This window comes from Solea solea, chromosome 21 (genome assembly GCF_958295425.1).
Source record: "Solea solea chromosome 21, fSolSol10.1, whole genome shotgun sequence".
NCBI lineage: Eukaryota > Metazoa > Chordata > Actinopteri > Pleuronectiformes > Soleidae > Solea > Solea solea.
In genome coordinates this window covers 10,957,254-10,977,055 of record NC_081154.1, presented here as the reverse complement: position 1 = coordinate 10,977,055, position 19,802 = coordinate 10,957,254, and the positions used below count along the sequence as shown (strand labels likewise).

The 19,802-nt window shown below is 42.7% G+C and overlaps 1 protein-coding gene across 6 annotated transcripts; it reads left to right on the top strand.

The window, feature by feature from the left end:
* Positions 1 to 204: 204 nt before the first annotated feature.
* rnf157 (ring finger protein 157) lies at positions 205 to 19,357 on the top strand. 6 transcript variants are annotated; one of them, XM_058620120.1, is made up of 20 exons: positions 208 to 841; positions 3,073 to 3,191; positions 5,747 to 5,835; positions 6,646 to 6,795; positions 8,879 to 8,996; positions 9,110 to 9,176; positions 9,263 to 9,306; positions 10,008 to 10,055; positions 10,187 to 10,258; positions 10,401 to 10,560; positions 10,841 to 10,953; positions 11,044 to 11,276; positions 11,927 to 12,029; positions 12,116 to 12,224; positions 13,838 to 14,046; positions 14,138 to 14,200; positions 14,290 to 14,338; positions 16,471 to 16,581; positions 17,627 to 17,661; positions 18,275 to 18,408. In XM_058620120.1, exons 1-19 carry the CDS (start codon positions 754 to 756, stop codon positions 17,659 to 17,661), a joined length of 1,980 nt encoding a protein of 659 aa, XP_058476103.1. In that variant the 5' UTR covers positions 208 to 753; the 3' UTR covers positions 18,275 to 18,408. The 6 variants fall into 6 exon arrangements, with proteins under 6 accessions (XP_058476101.1, XP_058476099.1, XP_058476103.1 ...); XM_058620118.1 differs by lacking the exon at positions 17,627 to 17,661 and having other exon boundaries at positions 205 to 841; positions 13,937 to 14,046; positions 18,275 to 19,357; XM_058620116.1 differs by lacking the exon at positions 17,627 to 17,661 and having other exon boundaries at positions 207 to 841; positions 6,652 to 6,795; positions 18,275 to 19,357.
* The last annotated feature ends 445 nt before the right edge of the window (positions 19,358 to 19,802 follow it).

Below are 19,802 nucleotides of genomic sequence, written 5' to 3'. Positions count from 1 at the left end.
GGGTGGCATCACCACTGGTGTGACTTTAGAGGCATTGGCTTTTGATCTTACCAATACTAATAATAATAATAATAATAATAATAATCGAATGATATATAAATATGTCATATAGCGATGTGTACGCTGTTTTACCCTCAGATATGTTTGATTACTTTATTTCTGTTAAAACAACAACAATAACAACAGCAATAATATTAATACTAATAATCATAACAAACAATGAGTGTTAGGCTCCACAGTCCAGCTTTGTCCACACATTTACACTCATGTTTGGACGGAGCTTTCTGCACTGCTGCAGTCAGCGAGAGAGAGAGAGAGACAGAGAGAGAGAAGGGGGACTGCGCAAAAACCACGGTCCGGATTTGTGGCTGACTGACGTCATGGGGAGCCACAGACCTGTTTGACAGGACAAGCACTGGGGATTCACGACCATCATCCGGTTGACCAGGACATGTCGAAGACGACGACGATATCGCCGCTCTGTACGACCCAGTCGCCTGTGTGAAGTGAGAGAGGTAAACCCGGAGATTTTGTCTCGCTCGGCCGTGCTGCTGCGGGGGCACCATGCGAGCGTCCCTCCGCTGTTAACGGCCGTTTTCTGCCTCGGAAAACGAGCCGCAGCGTCTGCGCGTCGTGGGGAGATAAGCGGCCAGAGAAGACGCACTAATCCCCCTGAGGGACGGTCACATTCCTCGAAGCGGCGTGCCCGGACTGTTATGCCCGCTCAACCGAGTGCTTTTCGCGTGACGGACAATGGGGGCTTTGACGAGCAGACAGAACATAGGCGTGGAAGAAGTGGACATACCGTCCAATGCGGTGTACCGTTATCCACCGAAATCTGGTAAGTCATCGAACAACAGGTCACACTACCACTGCTGCTGCTGGGGGCGAGCGAGAGGAGGAGGTGGGCATCGGTTACACAGCCTCTGCCCCAAAGACAGAGCTTTTATGCAGCAGTTTGTGCTTCAAACACACAGAGACACAAGGAAAAGTAGCCTGGGCATCACCACCATCACCATCCTTCTCATCCTCATGCCTTGGTTACAGCCAGGCCTGCAGGCCTTTCACCTGGGAAATACCTGTGGCGAGAGGGGAGATCCATACTATTTATGAGCCTCCTAACATTTTTAAAAATAAATCCCTTAACATATATCAACTTTTCCCTTACTGTATTTAAATTGAATAAACTTAATTTCGTCATGTGTAGTTTATTATTATTATTATTACTTCATGATTTATGATCATCTCTATGAAGGGCCACAAACACCAGCTCATATCAGAGCTGCAGGATATTGTCTTTCTGCCTTTAGTTCGCTGCTGACATGGACCCACAGAGACAGAACATAACAAAAACATCCATCACTTTCTGGATTGGCGAAATATAAACACAAAAATGTTCCATTTGAAATAAACGTAAGCACAATGATTCCATGAAATCCGCCTGCAATGTCTGTCAGTTGTCTCACCAATTCTCATCTGCTGGGTGTTGTAATAGGTGGAATTTAAAGTGTGCACAGCTGCCATATTGGGAGACAATGATCCATTAAAAACAATAATTATCAATTTATCTACCATTATGGTAAGATTTTGTCCAAGCAAAACCAGCATGGACGGCATTTATTGCAGATTAAGTATAGGGATATGTATAGCTCTTTTATAAAATGTCCACGCTTATATCACAGTGACAGCACATTGTCTATGTAATCCCACAAATAAAATGTCATAATGTTTTCATCTCTTTTCTGAACTGGGATCAGCTCTTGTCTGGGTGCGTCTCCCAGCAGAAGGCTGGACTTGGGTTTTAAAATAAATAAGTGATGATGAGGATGATGAGGATGATCAGTCAACTTCAGCAGCAGGAATGCTAGTATATATATATATATATATGTATAGTATACTGAATAGTGATGTGTGTTTATTGTAGATACGATTTTTAATTGTGGGACATTTTAGATTTGCAGCACTACATTCAGCTCACCATATGACACGATATGTAATAACATGACATATGATATTTTTTGTGACAGTAATACTGGATTATTTTGTCATGTTATTCATTTTCACTGAATAGTAATTTAAAATGTGGCAAAAAGACATTAAGAATTTGATGTGTGTCACCCAGATGTGATGTATTAGGCTTTAAAATCTTAGATTTATGGTAATTTTATAGTGGAAGTTCAGCTGTATTAGTCACAGGATTTGTAATGTAACATATTAATATATAATTTTGCACCTGGAAGCAGTGGTGGTGGTGGCAGCGATGGCTGCTGATGAAACCGATCTGTCAGCCCCAGTTCCTGTCTGTGGGATCTGGTGACAAAGCCTTGGCCCAGCTCGCCTCTTGCACCTGCTGTAAATAATAATAAGGTGATAAAGAGAGAGAGAGCAGGAGCCTTGTCACTGTAGCTTTTTCTAGTTCCTGTTATGGATTTTGTGGTCAGAGCATTTCAAACCCCTTTTATCCTCTAGAATTAATAAATGTGAACGACAACAAGGTTCTGCTGAGTGATGCTAGTGCAGACGGCCTCCCAGCAGAAACATGACAAGAGTGTCCAGCATGTATTTAAAGAAACTCCAAACCACCATTCCAGTGTTATGATATCCCACACTGTGATTATGAAGCAGAAGAGCTATTTATGGCTGGTTGTCGTCTTCCCAAACTCTTGGAAAACAGGTAGATGAGCTGTGGGCCAACAACAGCCTAACTTGAGTCATTCACCTCATCACTCCTCCTCACCTTTACATTCTTCTACTAGTTTTAGTCTAAGCTGCCACCTGCTTGCTCATCCAGGAAGAAATTATTGATGGTGAGCTGTTGTTCCTTCCTTCGCAGAGACTCGAAGTTGCCAGGTAGTTTGAAGAACCAATCCCTCATGAATCTAAAGAAGTAATCTACGTAGCATAAACAGTACTGGCTGTACCATTGTTAACAGTGAAGCCTGTGTTTCAATTGTACATGTTTCCTTGATCTGTAATGACATATTTTATGACTTCTTACATACAGCTCTTTTAAAGTAATAACTCGATTTTATGTAATATATAGATGACTTATTTGTACGACTCTGTGTACAGGGAGTTACTTCGCCAACCATTTCATCATGGGAGGAGAGAAGTTTGACTCCACCCACCCGGAGGGTTACCTGTTTGGGGAAAATACAGACCTTAACTTCCTGGGGACCAGACCTGTGGCGGTACGTATTAAAAACAGTCCCACCACAAGTTTACGGAGCGATTGTTCGAGAGCACATCACACGATTCTCTTCAGTGGCGGTAAATCTTCAAAATTTTCTATGAGCCTTTTTCTTGAAGTAAACCTCTTGTCTAAAATAGTAAAAAAGAGTTAACTTTATGTCCAGGGCACATTTAAAAACAACCAAGGTTGATCAACGTGCCTTACAGAGTTAAAGGCGCAGCAACATAAAAGGTATAAAACATAAAATCAACCAAAATCCAATATAAATATAATTTCTGTTTCATGTCAAACAGAGAAAACCACCTCACACATGAGATGCAAAAACAGCTGATGAGCTAATTTAATATGTCTATTTGACATTAAACAGGATAGATTTCACACGCTGCGACTCCGCCAGGGGCGTTTATCAGGCTCTCAGACTGTCACTGATTAAATGTTATGTCAACGTCTCATCCCCGTCAAACTAATTGAAAGTGAAATGACAGTCTGCCAGCTCCCCTGTGCAGAAATGTTGATATGGGATGTTCCCCTCTGAAGTTTTTTTCCTTTTTTCCACTCAGCCCGACCATGAACTCGAAGGTTAAAATAAAACAGAGCTCATGTCCAGAGACACTGGACTGAATAGAAGCTGATATGGACATACTCTGCTCCATCTTTATGTGTGTTAATCTCTCTCGCACTGCTGTTTCTGTCTAGACCAGGGCCAAAATTAGGCGTGCTGTTTTTCTCCTGATAAAGAGGGTGTTTTATAATCCTGCTGTGGGCACAGAATTTAGGTTTTTAGGCATTTTTGTTGCATGTGTGTGTGTGTCTGAAAGCTTTACAGCATTACAGTGTTTGGTGGTTTGGAAACAGATGGCACCGTGGAAAGATAAACCCCAACCGCAGTTGTTGTGTTCTTGGTGTTCTGTGCCACTCTACAAATATGATAATGGATGGGACTATGTTTAGGGATTTTCTCTCGGAAGCACATGGATATCCAAAAGGACATGGATTTTTAGTTATGCTGGTGGTTTAGGCTATGTTTGTTTGTCAGTTGGTCTTGACTGAAATATCTCAAACTAGTAATTATCGGATCAGTTGCCATTACATTTTGTACATTCGTGGTCCCGGGAGGATGAATCCTGTCGTCTCTCTCTGAAGAAACACTTTCGGCTCCTGGTGACATGCCGTGAAAACAATTGAATTAAATAAGGTGTAGATGTTCATGATGATCTACTGGCATACGGTGCTGTCAGGCTCAGTGGTTCTTTGTGTTCACCTGGGAAAAGTGGCAAAAAGAACATATTTATAAAACATTATGCATACTAAATACACTACCAGAATAGGGGTAGTATTTTTGAAAAATTGTGCTTCCCAACCTCAGTTTCCCCTGAGTCAAAATATCTTCTTTCTTTTTTTGTTACGTGCCGACCAGTGACACTTGGTCCCAGCCTTGAAAAGCGGGACAGGAGCTCATTCCCAGAATGTAAACAGTGTCCGCCATCTTTGCTAACAGTTACGCTGACAGGACCAAGTGTCACTGGTGGGCACGTAACAAAGAAAAGAATGAAGATATTTCTTAACTCAGGGGAAACTGAGGTTGGGAAGCACATTTAAAAAAAAAAAAAAAAAAAACTACCTGTATTCTAGTAATACAAAGCTAAATGCAAATCGGTGAAGTATTCCTTTAAGAAGAGAGTTGTGAGATACTTGAAAAATCTGTATGAATGAGTAAAGTATAACAAAATATTTCCTACAGGTTACTAATATAAGACCTACAATGTTCAACGCTGAGTTTCCAGTGAGTGGCTCTTTTCAGCATGTGCTCTGCGGTGTGTGTGTGTGTGTGTTTGTTTGTGTGGTTTACAGGGCACGACTCCTGCTGAGCGCAGATGTGTAATAACACTGAATACAGTGCCATTCAGAGCCACACAAACAGCCTTATCCACATACACAGATGAGGGGTTGTAGTGCGGAGGTATCCGACCACATCCTGCATGGTTCCCCCGCAGAGAACGTCAAACTACCTCTCCTCTCCCTTTACACTCAGTCAGCAACTTCAGGCTTCAAACACACAACAGAAGAGTGCTGAGACGAGAACCACAAACTGGGTCAAGTTTAAAGGTGGTGTGTCAGTTTTTTTTACACCGGGATTATTGATGTTTTTTTTTAAATCACTAAATGTGGGGGTTGGTCAGTCACAGTGTTTATCAACCTCATCCATCTGGTCCTTTTAACCTGCTTTAAAATACAGACAGACTCTGTTTGACCGTGGACGACTGTTGTTCACGCCTGTGTGCAGAAATGAGAGTCTGAAGTGTCAGCCATGTTCCTGGAAAGACACGGTATGAGCAGATTTTCTGCTGTGGGTCAGCACGTGTCAGCACGAATCTCACTGGTGCTGACAGCACTTCTGTGTTAATGTTAAACCAGGAGCAGCCGCGGTCGTCTTATAACCCCGAATTCCACTCGGTACAGTTAGGAATGTAGAGGTGCTTGAGGAGAGCTGAACACTGCCACTCTTTGGACTCAATCGCTTATATTACAACTTGTTTTCCTCTGTGTGTTCAGTTCCCGTACGCAGCACCTCCACCTCAGGAACCAGTGAAGACGCTCCGAAGCCTCATAAACATACGCAAGGACACGGTGCGGCTCGTGCGGTAAGCACCTTCATCTACGCAAGTATTTTTGCTGTAGTTGTCTAATCTTATATCATCATCCATCCATCCATCATCTATCGCTTTTTCCTCCTTTATCCTTGTGGGTCACTGGAGCCGATCCCAGCTGACACAGGGCGAAAGGCGAGGTCCACCCTGGACAGGTCGCCTGCCCATCACAGGGCCAATATTACCGCCTCCCTTTTGATGAATCTATAAAGGCTCAGAAACCAAGTTGAAACCAATTATAATTAGTTGTAAGGAGGGTAAAATGGCTGCCCAGTCTTGCCCTCTGGTTTCACTCTTTTCTCCCTCTCCTTCTCCACTCACAGCGCAAGGATATAAACTTTGAAATGAGTGGAGAGGAAGGTGAGAGGAAGAGATGGACAGAAAAAAAGAGAGCGCAGCTGAAAGCAGCCACATGTTACAGCCGACACAGATACGATCAACCATTCACTCTCACACTCACACCTATGGTCAGTTTAGAGTGTCAGAGTAACGTCTGCAAGTTTTTGGACTGTGGGAGGAAACCGGAGTACGCGGAGAAAACCCACGCACACACAGGGAGAACATGCATACTCCATGCAGAAAGACCCTCGTTCCAACTGGGTCGTGAACCTGGGTCTTGTTGCTGCTAACCACATGTGACCGCCCTCACACTGGGCTATTTTTAGGGACCAACCCACTACATCTACTTGACCAAAATTGAAGGCATGGTGCCATACAAATTATAGTGATTCTACGAGTGAATTCACAGAGTTCATATATTTTTACCCAACTCAACTTTGTCCCTCCCCAAAAAAAAAAAAAAAGGTGCAGTGAGGACCTGAAGCTGCCAGGTGATGAGGCAACGGGGAAGAACAGGGCCTGCTACAACGTAGAGTTCACCTTCGACGCTGACACACAGGTGGCCATCACCATCTACTACCAGGCCATAGAGGAGTTTCACAATGGAGTGCCAGTGTAAGTGTGCTTTCTGATGGACAAACAAACAACAGCTGTGTTATTTTCTTTAAATTCACACAAAACATCATCAATAAGTGTGGAATATATCAGGTTTTGTTATGTTATGTTAAGTGTTATGGAGACGTCTTAATGTCTGTATGTCACGGATATAATCTTAAAATCACCTTTATTAATAATCATTTATTATTGTTTAGCTGATTTGCTGTCGAGCCAAGTATGATTTAACACATACAAGGAATTTGTTCTGGCACCTGAGGTCCTGGGAGATGATAGTTCCCAGGAAGCGGAAAGACTCCACAGTGTCGATTGTGGAGTCACAGAGGGGGATGGGGGCAGGTGAGGCTGGGTTCTTCCTGAAGTCCACAACCATCTGCAGGGGGTCTGCAGGGGGTCTGCAGGTGATGGCTTTCAGGTGTGAAAGCACAAGACGCTCAAAGGACTTGATAACCACAGAGGTCAGGGCAACAGTTCTGAAGTCGTTAAGTCCTGAGGTCCTTGGCTTCTTGGGAACAGGAATGATTGTAGAGGTCTTGAAGCAGGCTGGCACGTGACATGTCTCCAATGAGGTGTTGAAAATGTCTGTGAACACTGGAGACAGCTGATCAGTGAAGTACTTCAAGCTGGATTGGGAGACAGAATCCGGTCCTGCTGCTTTCTGGGGGTTCTGTCTCCTGAAGAGTTTGTTGACGTCCCTCTCATGGATGGAAAGACTCATCACTGAGGTGGTGAATCTTTCACCACCTGGGGGGGGACCTTTAAGGTGGGCATTGGGAGATGTCGTGGGGGAAGGTTGCAGGACTGTCCTTTTGTCTTTCAAAGTGGCAGAACTCATTCAGGTCGTTGGCTAGGCGTTGGGCGTTGGCCGTTGATGGAGTGGGGGGCTTTAGGCTTGTAGTTGGTGATCTGCCTGAGCCCCTTCCAGACAGACGCAGAGTCGTTGGCTGAGAATTGATGTTGGAGTTTCTCAGAGTACAGTCGTTTAGCCTCTTTCACCGCCTTGCTAAACTTGTACTTCGCCTCTGTCTTTGTCTCCACTCCTGAGTTTGGCTGTGAACCAGGGTTTGTCATTGTTGTAACTCACCCTGGTGCGTGATGGAACAAAGCAGTCCTCACAGAAGCTGATGTATGATGTCACACCCTCTGTGTACTCATCCAGACTGTTGGTAGCAGTCCTGAACACACCCCAGTCAGTAGAGTCCAAACACGCCTGGAGATCCTCCACAGCCTCACTGGTCCACTTCTTTGATGTCCTCGCTACAGGTTTGCAGAGCTTTAGTTTCTGCCTGTAAGCAGGAATCAGGCGGACCATGACGTGGTCAGACTGTCCCAGTGCAGCATGGGGGACGGCGTGATAAGCATCCCTGACTGTGATGGAACTGCTCTTAGTTGAGTTGCATTGTGGTTAATGTCAGATGCCAGAGTTTGACAAAGAAGAAAATCGCAGGGGAAAAAATGTTGCTTTACATAAAACTGATATTTTGATGTACACCATTGCTGTTTGGTTTCAAATTTGACTAAAAGTGAAGAATCTGTATCAGGGTTTTTTCCCAAGTTGATTTCAATGTGTAAAATGAAAGAAAAGGAAAACAGGTTTTGAATAAATATGAATATGCTACACACACATATATATATATATATATATATATATATATATATATATATATATGTATATATATATGAATCAAATTGAAATTATACAAAAATAGAAGGAAAACAGTCTTTTGTGACTTCTGCAAGTATCACATCACCATTAATCATAAATTTGACTCATCATACATAACAACATATAAGAACACACATTTTGTAAAGCCTGAAGATATGATCTATAAACACACACACCACCAGGATGTCCATATAAGGAGTTGTGTATTATTCCCACTGCAGTTTACCAAGGCTGGCATGAGCACTAATGGTTAATAAATAGCTATAAGGACAAGAATGGAAAAGAAACATGTTTTGTTAATGTTCACATAGACATTCATAAGCAATGCCAACATGGTCTTCAATATAATATTATTCACATCGTGCATAAAGAGCTGTCTTATCCAGCACTGATCGATGGTTTGTGTGTTTCTTGCAGTTACCTGCCTCAGGACAGCTCTCTGCAGTCTGAGACAGTGCACTTCAAGAAAGGAGTTTGCCAGCAGTTCTGTCTGCCCTCACACACCGTCAACCTCAGCGAATGGGCCGACGAAGAGGTAGGCCATTCGTATGTGGGCTAAAGCACAAGAGTCTACATGAGGCTCTGCTGTGATACCAGATTATTAACCCTATAATCCCCTAACCCCACCCCTCCCTGTTTTCCCCTCAGCTGCTCTTTGATATGGACAAGGAGATGTTCCCTATGGTGGTGCAGGCTGTCGTAGATGAGGGGGAAGGTACGTTTTTAGTGTATGTTTATCACACTGATGTAGAAGTATGCCAGCAGAATATCAAGTGTGTCCACTGTATCCAATCTCTGCAGAACATTTGGGACACTCACACATACTCCTGGCTACATTTGAGAAGGTAAGAAAGCACATGAAGCCAGGGCTCTCAGACAGAGATGAACTGTCAGTGTAAATAATTGTTGTGCCTCTGTTGGTAGTAGCTTACAGTTGTTGTAATGTAACAAAGGACAAATACTTTACTTAAGTACAACATTCACGTATCTGTACTTTAATTTGTTATTTATATTTCTAGTAACTTTTACTTTTACTCCACTGCATTTCCTCTAACTCTCTTTGTTACCACCAAATAAAATCAGAAGAAGAAGAGTTGGTATTATGGTCTGTATTTATACAGAGCTTTTCTAGTCTTAATGAGCTGCTTTACACTATAGTTCCTAAGTGTCTTGCTCAAGGACACATAGGCTAGCAGAGCTAGGAATTGAACCCACAACCTCCCAGTGGAAAGACAACTCGCCCTACCATGGCTCAATTCTAACTCCTATCAGAAAATGACAATATACTATACTTACTACTACTACTAATACTTATATTATTTATACTAAAGTAATATTATAAAAAAAGTGACTTCAATTTCTACCAAAGTCATTTTCTTGTAAGATACTTGTACTTTTACTCAAGTATCCATTGTAAGGTACTTTAATAAAGTAGCAGATTATGTGTATGAAATATAATAAACAAAACAATGTTTCATGTGTATTAATGAAATTGTAAGGGAAATAATTTAATAATATAACGCGCAGCTGTTATTTTCTTTGGCAGCACATGGATGGGAGCTACTGTGTGAAGCCTCTGAAGCAGAAACAAGTGGTAAATACTTCAATCTCTTCTCACTGTGCCTGTTTTCTCCTTTTTACGTTTGTTTAATAACTTCAGAGACAAAGCTTTGAACATTACATGAGACCTGCTCCCTTTATTCTTCAAACTGTTCTTTTCCTCAGGTGGATGGAGTGAGTTATCTACTGCAGGAGATTTACGGGATAGAGAACAAATACAACAGCCAAGAATCAAAGGTAAACACCTGTCTGCTTCTCTTTGAGTGCATCACAGGCGGCGTGTCTTTCTTGTGAAGTCTTTCACCTAGACCGCGTTTGTTGCTCAACATGAAAATTGTTCCCCTATCTCCTTAATATTTAAACGATATGTTGTCTGCAGGTTGCTGACTATGAGATCAGCGACAATAGTGCGGAGTGTGTGGTGTGTCTGGCGGATGTCCGGGACACACTCATCCTGCCGTGCAGACACCTGTGTCTCTGCAACGCCTGTGCAGTCACACTACGCTACCAAGCCAACTGCTGCCCCATCTGCAGACTGCGTGAGTATATTCACACATTCAATTTCATGCAGTATGTATTTCATGGATTTCTATACTGCATCACAAAGTATGGGAAAGGGGAATGGAAATGCAAATCAATAGCCAACCGATTCATTATTGACTGACTACTCTAGTATCTACTGTATGTTGTAAATTAATAGGGTTTTGGCCCTGATATTTTTAATTATTGAAACTATTATCAGTTTTATCCTAATGTGCATATGTTACTGGCAGTGCGGTTACTATCAGATCATAATTTCTTTCAATGTCTTTTTTACAGCCTTCAGAGCTCTGCTGCAGATCCGAGCCATGAGGAAGAAACTTAGTCCTCTGACTCCCACCAGCTTTCACCCTGTCATCACTTCGCAGACCTCAGACTCAGAGGAACACTCAGTGAGCCAGTGCCGACAACCAAACTAAATAAAATAACACATCCCCAGTGCTGGGAAACTTACATCAGTCGTGTCCTCATCTTGTGTGCAGGCGTCAGAGCACATCCCTCCAGGCTACGAAGTGGTGTCTCTTTTGGAGGCGTTGAACGGGCCCCTCAGCACCTCCTCTATGACTCCTCCTCCTCTCCACTCGGGTCCCAGCCACGTCTCCGGAACGCTGCCTCCATACAGTAATGAGCCTCACCCAGCACCGGCGCGCTCCCTCTCTCCTCTAGACCACTCCAACTCCAGTCAGGGACTCAAACTTAAGAAGAGTGGTTCAAAGTGAGTCTGCAGCCTCGGCCTAATGACGGGTATTTGTGAGGGTTAATGCTCGTTTTATGTCTGCTTGGAGAAGTAGGAATGTGTTCCTTAATCTTAATCTTAACATCATTAGTGTAAAAATGTAAATACAAATCAGCAAAAGCATTTTAGCTGAGTCATGTTTGGGATGTTTATGTCTCAATATTTGTTAGTCAGTTGGAGAATTATGTCTTTGAAATGACTCAGCACAAACGTGTGGTTAACAGCTTCAGAGTTCATTCATGTTCTAAGATGACTGTATCGGACTAATATCGGCATCGGTAGATACTCAAGTTTGTATCGGATACACCTTACATTGAAAACACTGGTTTTGGTAAAACATACTCACTGTGTTTGAAGTGTTTTCTTCTGCAAGAAGACAAATCTAGAGGTTATTGTCCTCTGCTTCATCTTCCAGGGTTGGTTTCAGATGTAGAAAGACACGGGAATTGAGATTCTTCCAAGAAAAAAAAGAATAAATATAAAACTACAGGATTACTTCTCATTATCAGCACATTTTCTAGAGATCATGTATTTGTTCTGCTATTGTTTTCATGTATGCATCTACACACTGACTAGTACTGCCAACCCACAATGGCTTTTTTTTTAACCCGTTGTTTTGTTTATTTTAGGTCACTTTCCCAGAATTCCTCTGTGCTTCCTGAAGAGGAGGATGAGAAATCTTGCAGTGAATCGGAAGCCTGTCGCCACAAACTCGCTGTGGACCAGCAGGAGGTGCGTGTGAACCAGAAAATAGAGCTCCACACAAACATACACGCAGGATGGTGTGCCTCTCTTTCTCACTGCTGCTCTTGTTGCAGTGCGGAGTGACTCCAGACAGCGAGAACCTGACCCTCTCCTCATCTGGAGCTATCGACCAGTCGTCCTGCACAGGCACCCCCCTCTCCTCCACCATCACCTCCCCTGAAGGTACGTGCACAAACCACTTTATTTCTGTTCCTGGAGAACACTCACACTCGCTCAGTGCATTTACATGCATGTTAAAAGTCTGATTTTAGTCGGACTAAGACAATAATTCTGCTTAAATTGAGCAGGTCTTAGTCGGACTAACAAACCTGGATAATGTGATTCATAGTGTGATTACTCCTTCATGTATGCGCTTAGTCAGACTGGAGTCTGACTTGGTGTTCTGCGCATGCACCAAAAAATTCCTCCCCGGTCTTTGACCTGTAAGTAGAAGGAGACGACGTATAAACTGCAGTACTGTTGCCAGAAATCATACAGTGGCGGCGTCTTTCTTTGGACAACAAAGCAACAACAACAGCCATGCTCCAGGAAACTGTAAACATACTTACTGACACAATGAAACCCAGAGGTCCTCAATCTTGACCTGACTTTAACCTTAACCGGATGCTTATTCTTACAAGTGTGGGGTAGGTGAGATGTCCCCACTACGGTGGTTGGCTTTGCTCTGTTTCCATTCTGGGTGGTTTAATAAAATAATAATGTAATAGTAGCAGCTTGAATTTACTAATTAGAGATTTACTAGAAGAAAAACAGAGAACAATTTCCCTTTGAATTATGACAATGGTTTCAGTTGCAGAATGTTCAGTAGTGCAGCCTGTGAGCAAATTTAATAAAAAGTGTCAGATTGAATCTAGCAAGGACGCATAATAGAAAAAACTCATGGTGCTACATGGAGTGTTTAAACATGAATAAATTATACGATTTATTTGGTTCCACTGGATCAGATTTTTATCGAATGACTGCTGGGTTGAGCCTCGTCACAAAACAGGAGGCGAGGACTCAGCTGGAATAAAAAGGATGAGTGCAATAATGAATTCAAACATGTTTATCGTTGTGTGGCTTCATCTGGTCTATGAGACCAGTATAATGACAGCTTTATAAATAGATTTTTTTGTGAGTTTAGAAAAAGTAAATTACTCTAACACAACAACTGGCTGACAAGAATTAATATCTTGTTTAACAAAAAACAAGCATACATTCCCCCGATTTGAAATATTTCTTTTTATCTTAGTTACATTTCATTTTCTGCATCTGCAGAAAGCGACAGAAAAAAAGTTTTTCTTAATTTGAAATGGATCCATCTTATATTCATTCAGCCAGACCTCCTGTCTCTGCTCTCTCTCATGTACACACAGAGTGTCATCGGTAAAAAACACCTGTTGTTTGATTTTAGGGGTTGCATTTTGACAAATGTATTAAGGATCAGTTTATCCAACAATCTACGAAACACTTTACAGTCACAATGATACAAATCTGGATCCCACTTCTACCTGTTTTTATGCCAAGCTTAGCTCATCAAGCTGAGCCACCTCCAGGCTGTAGCTCTACACTGTGTGCATAGACAAAGTAGTGTCTATGTTTTAATTTATCTCCCAAAATCAAAGAAAAGGGAAAAAAAAGAAACAGCACTGCTGTTGGTGATTTGAACGAGATAAGGGATCAATATGTTTTCCAAAATTATTGAAATCTCACCTGGCAGCCAAAGACAATACGAATTAAAGTCCTCTGACCCCCCCCGAGCCCGGGCGTGATGTGTGTCTCCGTCTGTCTGCCAGACCCAGTGAGCAGCAGCCTGGCCCAATCAGTGATGTCCATGGCCTCGTCCCACTCGCAGCACTCCCACATCAGCACTGACACCATGTCCTCCATGTCAGGGTCCTACCTAGCCGGGGTTGAAGGCGAACCCGGTGGGGAGGATGGGGGCGAGGGCGAGGAGAACCAGGACACCCCCATGGAGAGGCGAGGACCATTGCACCAAGAAGGGGTGAGGATGGAGAAAGGAGAAAACAGTGATATTATCCTGAAATGTGTCATTTCCTCATTGGAGAGTGTTTCTCTTGGTTTCTTTTGCTCAGGACTTCTCCAAACAGCAAAAGGAACAAAACTACTTGGTGGCTGTAGAGGAGCAGGATTCAGAGGTGACTGCTGTGCTCTCACCTGTGGCAATTTGTGCTCATTTTATGTGTTCAATGTTACCAAGATTTTTTTTTTACTATGGTTTCTCCAGGGAAACGATATGACAGAAGAGGACTGCTCCTCCCCATCTATTGGGAAAGGTAACTGTGGTGACCATCCTTCACCAGTCTCCCCTGATCTCCCACCTACTTTTTGCATTTCTTGCACTCAAGAACCTCCTTTTCTGATACAAACTGTATGCTATTGTGGAGTAGTGATTACCCTTAGAAAATAAAGGAAGCCCACGGCAGACATTATCCTCTAGATTGGGCAGCTCCTAATACAACATGCAGCGTCTAAACTGGAGCGAAGGGCTTCTCATACAGTTTGTGTGCGTTTGAAAGTCTCTATTCTTTGCAGCAGGGCTGAGCTCCTTGGATTGACTTAAATAAAATGCAAAAATGACGCTTTTACCGAGGATGCTCTGATCAAGCTGTTAGAGGATATACAGTTACTATTATCTGGAGGTTTTCATGACCATCTACACTGAGCTAATTAATGAGCAGTCCCTACTCAAGTTCAGAACTACGTCATCTGGAGGATCCAGTCTCTGGATTGTAGCACAGATGATGCGTCGTAGCAGCGAATATTCTATTTGAGTGGCATTTATTTGTTTGATTATCCTAATTCACACTTAGTGTTCCCTGATTGGATAATTTAATGAGCTGTAATGGAGCCATTTGCGATTAATTATTGGGTTTGATCAGAGCATCTTTACACGTTTAGATGAGGTTCTGTTGCGCATTTACTGACTTGCATTTGCATGACGCTCATTTAAAGTTTTGTGTTTATGTATATACTGTATATCGTACTGTTTGTATATGGAGTGTGGCACTTATGTGGAGCAGTGCAGTCTGCTTCTCCAGCTCTCGCTGCTGCATCGTAAAGCTTCTTCGTGCTCTATCCGCATTACTGCTGTCTGTGTGCGTGCGTGTGCGTGGCAAAAAAAAAAAGTTGTACGTGACCAGCAGACCTGCAGTAAACACAATGTTACTTTCCATGAGATACCAGACGGCAAACGCGCATTAGAAGATGTGTGTTTGCACGCACATGACATTGTGTGCATCTGTCAGACATCTCCCGTGTGTATTTTGTTTGTTTCTCTGTTAAAACATCCTTGTCAGCTACACACACACACACACACACACACAGACACTGGCTGTCACTGTTCACACACGTTCTTGCTGCAGGGCATGAGGCACTTGCATGTGTTAAACATGTCAGTATTTACTAAATGGAAACGGCAGAAAAATGACACCAGAATCTGGTCTTCATTAGCCGCGGCATTTCATGTTCATGTAAAAGTTGAATGAATGCAGTGTGAGATCAGATTGGCAGCTTTTGACTCAAAATCTAAAATGGTTTTCTCTCTGGTGTTCTTTCCATGTGGTCAAATCACATATACACTGTAGAAAACGGCCGTCGTTCGTGTTCCGCAGTTGAATCTGATACTTTGGATAGTGAGAAAAATGAAAGACAATAGCTTCTGTGTTTCGTTTCTTCCCCGTGTAAATTTCATTCTGTCCAATTATACCCTGCTACGCAACCATCAGAGCGCTGTTTCTCTGTGGAACTTGATTAAGTTTACACGCTGCACATTTACTCCCTGTTCTTGTGTGCCCTGTAGTCTGTGAATCGTTTGGATCCTTTTATATATTTCTCAGAATTTAGTCAGGCCAAATAAGAGAACCCAACATTCTTTATCTCTAAAAGTCCATACAGTGATGACCTTTGTTGAAGAGTTAGGGTTAGTCTTCTGTTTTGTTTGTTGAAGCTTAACAGGAAGTAAGAATATATGGAATAGAAGGCAGGGGGCCGTCTTTGCTGGTGGCAAAAAGAACTGTATGTCTATGGGAAAATGAAGCTACTTCTCACTTGAATGACTTAAGAAAATGTAGTGTCAGGTGTTGTGCTATTGAAGAAATAATCTATAAATCAATAGGAGCCTGGTTGCAGGCTGGTGACACCTTACTGCAAGTCTTGAGGCTTCTTAACGGGAATTCAGATTCTTATGGGTGATGTCACTTGGTTAATCTAAACTCACACTGATTCACCGCAGAGATACACGATCATTAACCATTTACTGTTTAACTCTTTCCGTTCCAGCATGGCAAACCACACCTCTCCACCTCTGACACTCACTCCCTCACTCCCTCGCCGTGCCTGTCTCCCCTCTCCCTCCCCCCCCTGCTGTGCCTGGCTGCTCTTGTTTGACCTTTGCCCTCGCTTACAGGTGGGCGGAGCAGGTGTCCAGAGTTGGCCAATAACAATCAGGGCGTCGCTCTGTGTGACACGCCCTCTTTGGGGTTGGATAATGAGCAAGCTACCGACAGCCAATTCGCTGGTGAGTGGCAAACCTCCCCCCCCCCCCGAACACGGACAGATGAGAGCTGGGGATGCTAATTGCAATGAGCCAGAAACAAGCGAATCATTGAGTAGTCGCTGTAGGTCAGAGAGGACATTTAGTTGCATCTCAGCCCAGCATGAAGGTCTAGAGCCTTCCTTCTTCTCTTCATCCCCACCCTTTGGTGTTGTGGTGCTTCATTGCTTCTTATATATTAGCTGTGCACCGTCTCCCTCCTCTCCCTTTTAGCTGAAGCCCTGGTGTGTGTGTGCATCCGATTTTCAGTCAAATATGTGCTTTTGGTATGCTGTGTGAGAGACAGACAGGCAGGCAGACAGACAGACAGACAGACAGAGGAAAAAGTCTGGTCCATCCTAAAGATCATATTCAGCATCTACCAGCTCCAAGCTGCTTTGCCAAACATCCGCTTCTCATTCTTACACCCTGCCATCTCCCCTGCTGTCCTCTCCTAATCCTCCTCCTGCTTCTCAAGAATGTGATCAGAGCTAAAGGTCTCAGTTTCTTTTTTGATTTATTGCATTTTTAAATTGAGTTTTTTTGGTTTTTTTTGGGGTTTTTTAACCCTAAGGAGTCCAGGGTATTTTTATATTTGTGACCCCACATGCACACTGTAAAACTGTGAAGCTATGCTTTTTTTTTGTTTTTCTTTTAAAATGAAACAGTGGACATTGGCTCCAATACATGTTGTTGAGTAATTCTGGGTCCAAACATCTTTCACATCCTTGAGCTCTGCGTCATTTGTGAAGCTTTCATTCTCCTCGTGTCTTAAATCCTGATTTCATACCCATTCACTGATCTTGTGTATCATCCCTCGCGTGTTCTCCGGGGGATGTTGTGACGTCGTGACACATTTTCCTCTTTGTGTGTGTGTTGTAGAAGTGATTTGTTATCTCTATGTTTCTCTCCTTTCCTCCATCACTCTTCTCATCACCTATTTGTCTTTTCCTGAATTGTGTCTTCTTGTCCCTTGTGTCTTTCTTCCCTTTATGTCCGTTCCTTATTTTGCCTTCTTTCGGATGGACAGATGAGACGTCGTGCCCAGTGCACATTGAAGACTAGGTATGGAGTCATGGTCAGATTGTAGATTTGAACGCAAGGCGACTAATCATAGTTTGGTTTGTATTAATCATAAACATATTTTTTTTATTTATCTGTTCTTGTAAGAAATATTACAAGTCTTATATATTGTAGCATGTTTAGGGTCCAAGCACACTCAGTGTGAGGACACTATTGTATTTGTTTTATATTCTTATTATTCCCCCCAAATGAATTGCAAACTTCAGGGCCTCAACATGCATGAAAACTCATTACATGTTCAGTCAATGGACAGTTCAATTATGAATGGGCCAAACCACTTTCTATCAGGTGATCCAGGAAGGTTTCACAAACGTGGATTTTGGAGATTTCGCATAAGGAAACATACATAAACAGATCCCTCCCTATTCAAATTTCATACTACAAAAAAACAAACAAGAAAAAAACAGTCATATAAGTATAATAAAATAAATGAAAAGGTTGTTTGGCCATTTCAAACAGACAATCATTTATTATCTTATAGCATTTATTCCTTGGTGTTCTCCCCTCACCGTTTATGCTGAAGACATCATGTTTCTTCTCTGGTATGATCTTCCAGCATCAGCATAATCTCTCCCCGTCTTCTTCTCTCGCTCAGGTCTGATGTACCCCGGGGGCTACAGGCCTGTTTTGGAGCCCCTCCACCACCACCACACCTCCACCAGCAATATCAACCTGGAGGAGCAGGGGGCAGACAACAGGGAAAAGCAGAGTCCCAAACCTCCTCGCCACGGACCACTCAGTGTTTAACACGCTCACAGAAATCACATAGACACAAACTTGTCCTCCTTAGTTCAGAGTCAGCTCTTCTTATCCCGTCATAGTGCTGCATTGCTGGACACACGGTCCACACGAAACAGGGAAACCCATCCCCGCCTTCCTGAACGTCTCCTGGATTGATCGTTATTACTGGAACGGAAATCTTTCCTGAGCATAAAGATGAGAAGGATGAGAAACAAACACCTCTCCCCTGTACACTTTAATGTCAAAGTCTTTTTCTTGATTTTTTTTTTGTCTGTGGCCTACCCTTTGTTGTAGGATTGATTAGCCTACTATTTATTACCCGTAGGTGTAAAAAAACGACTGCTCTGTATTATGATAATATCTTTAGACACACATGCTGCTCCTATCCTTTCCTCTATTACCAGCCAAACAGTCAGGGGCTACTGTGATCGGCAATCGGATTTATTACTAACTTCTTCTCTGTTATAAACTGTGTGTTAAATGAATCAGACTCCACATAAAGGTCATCTCACACCAGACTACCTTACTATACCTTAACACCTGAAAAAAACAAACCCTGTCTCTTCTCCTGGGATCAGGGAGCTCCTGTCTGGTCTTCGGTCTTCGCATGAAGCTTTTTAACTCCTGCTGATTCTTTTTTTCTTTCACTTTGTCCCTGCCATGAGTTTCAAACACCTTTGCTGAATGTGAATCCAGAAACGCCGGGACTTGTGACGTGGCATACAAGCTAAGAATTGTCAGCCAAAATGAACCGAAATGGCAAAAAAAAAAAGAACCCATCACAGAGAATGTAAGACGGTGGTCAAGTGGTTCTTCTATCACACACTCTCTCCCTCTGCAGCACCATGTTAGCATGCCAGTTTCTTTCAAAGTTGCAACTGTAAATCAACAAGTACCACTAAGCAATAAAGATGCTGACGCTGCATCTATCCCTTTCCTTTTGCGGCTGGATGCTCATTTACAGTCCAAACGATGACAAAACTGTGTTTGCACAAGTCTGTTACGGATACTCCGATTCAGAATTCTCCCATGTGTTTTATTTTTGATTTTGCCATCGTAGCGGGATTCATTAGAACATGAGGTTTAACCGACATTCTGTCCATACTTCTCAGTTGTGACGCTTCTATTTGGTTTTTTTTTTTGTATAACTCTCAACGTGTAGCTCACCCGTTTGTTGTCGTTCTCTCCATTTTTTGTGTTGCAAAAACACTGTGTTGCTCACTAGAATGTCCATGACACAAATATGTGAAACATTTGTAAAAGTTTACACACTCAAACAAACAAACGTGAAAAGGGACGTGGCTCAACATTTAATGCACTATTAGCGGTTTCCTAGACGACACACGTTGCGGTGCATGAGGTGATAGTAGAGTAAGCATGTT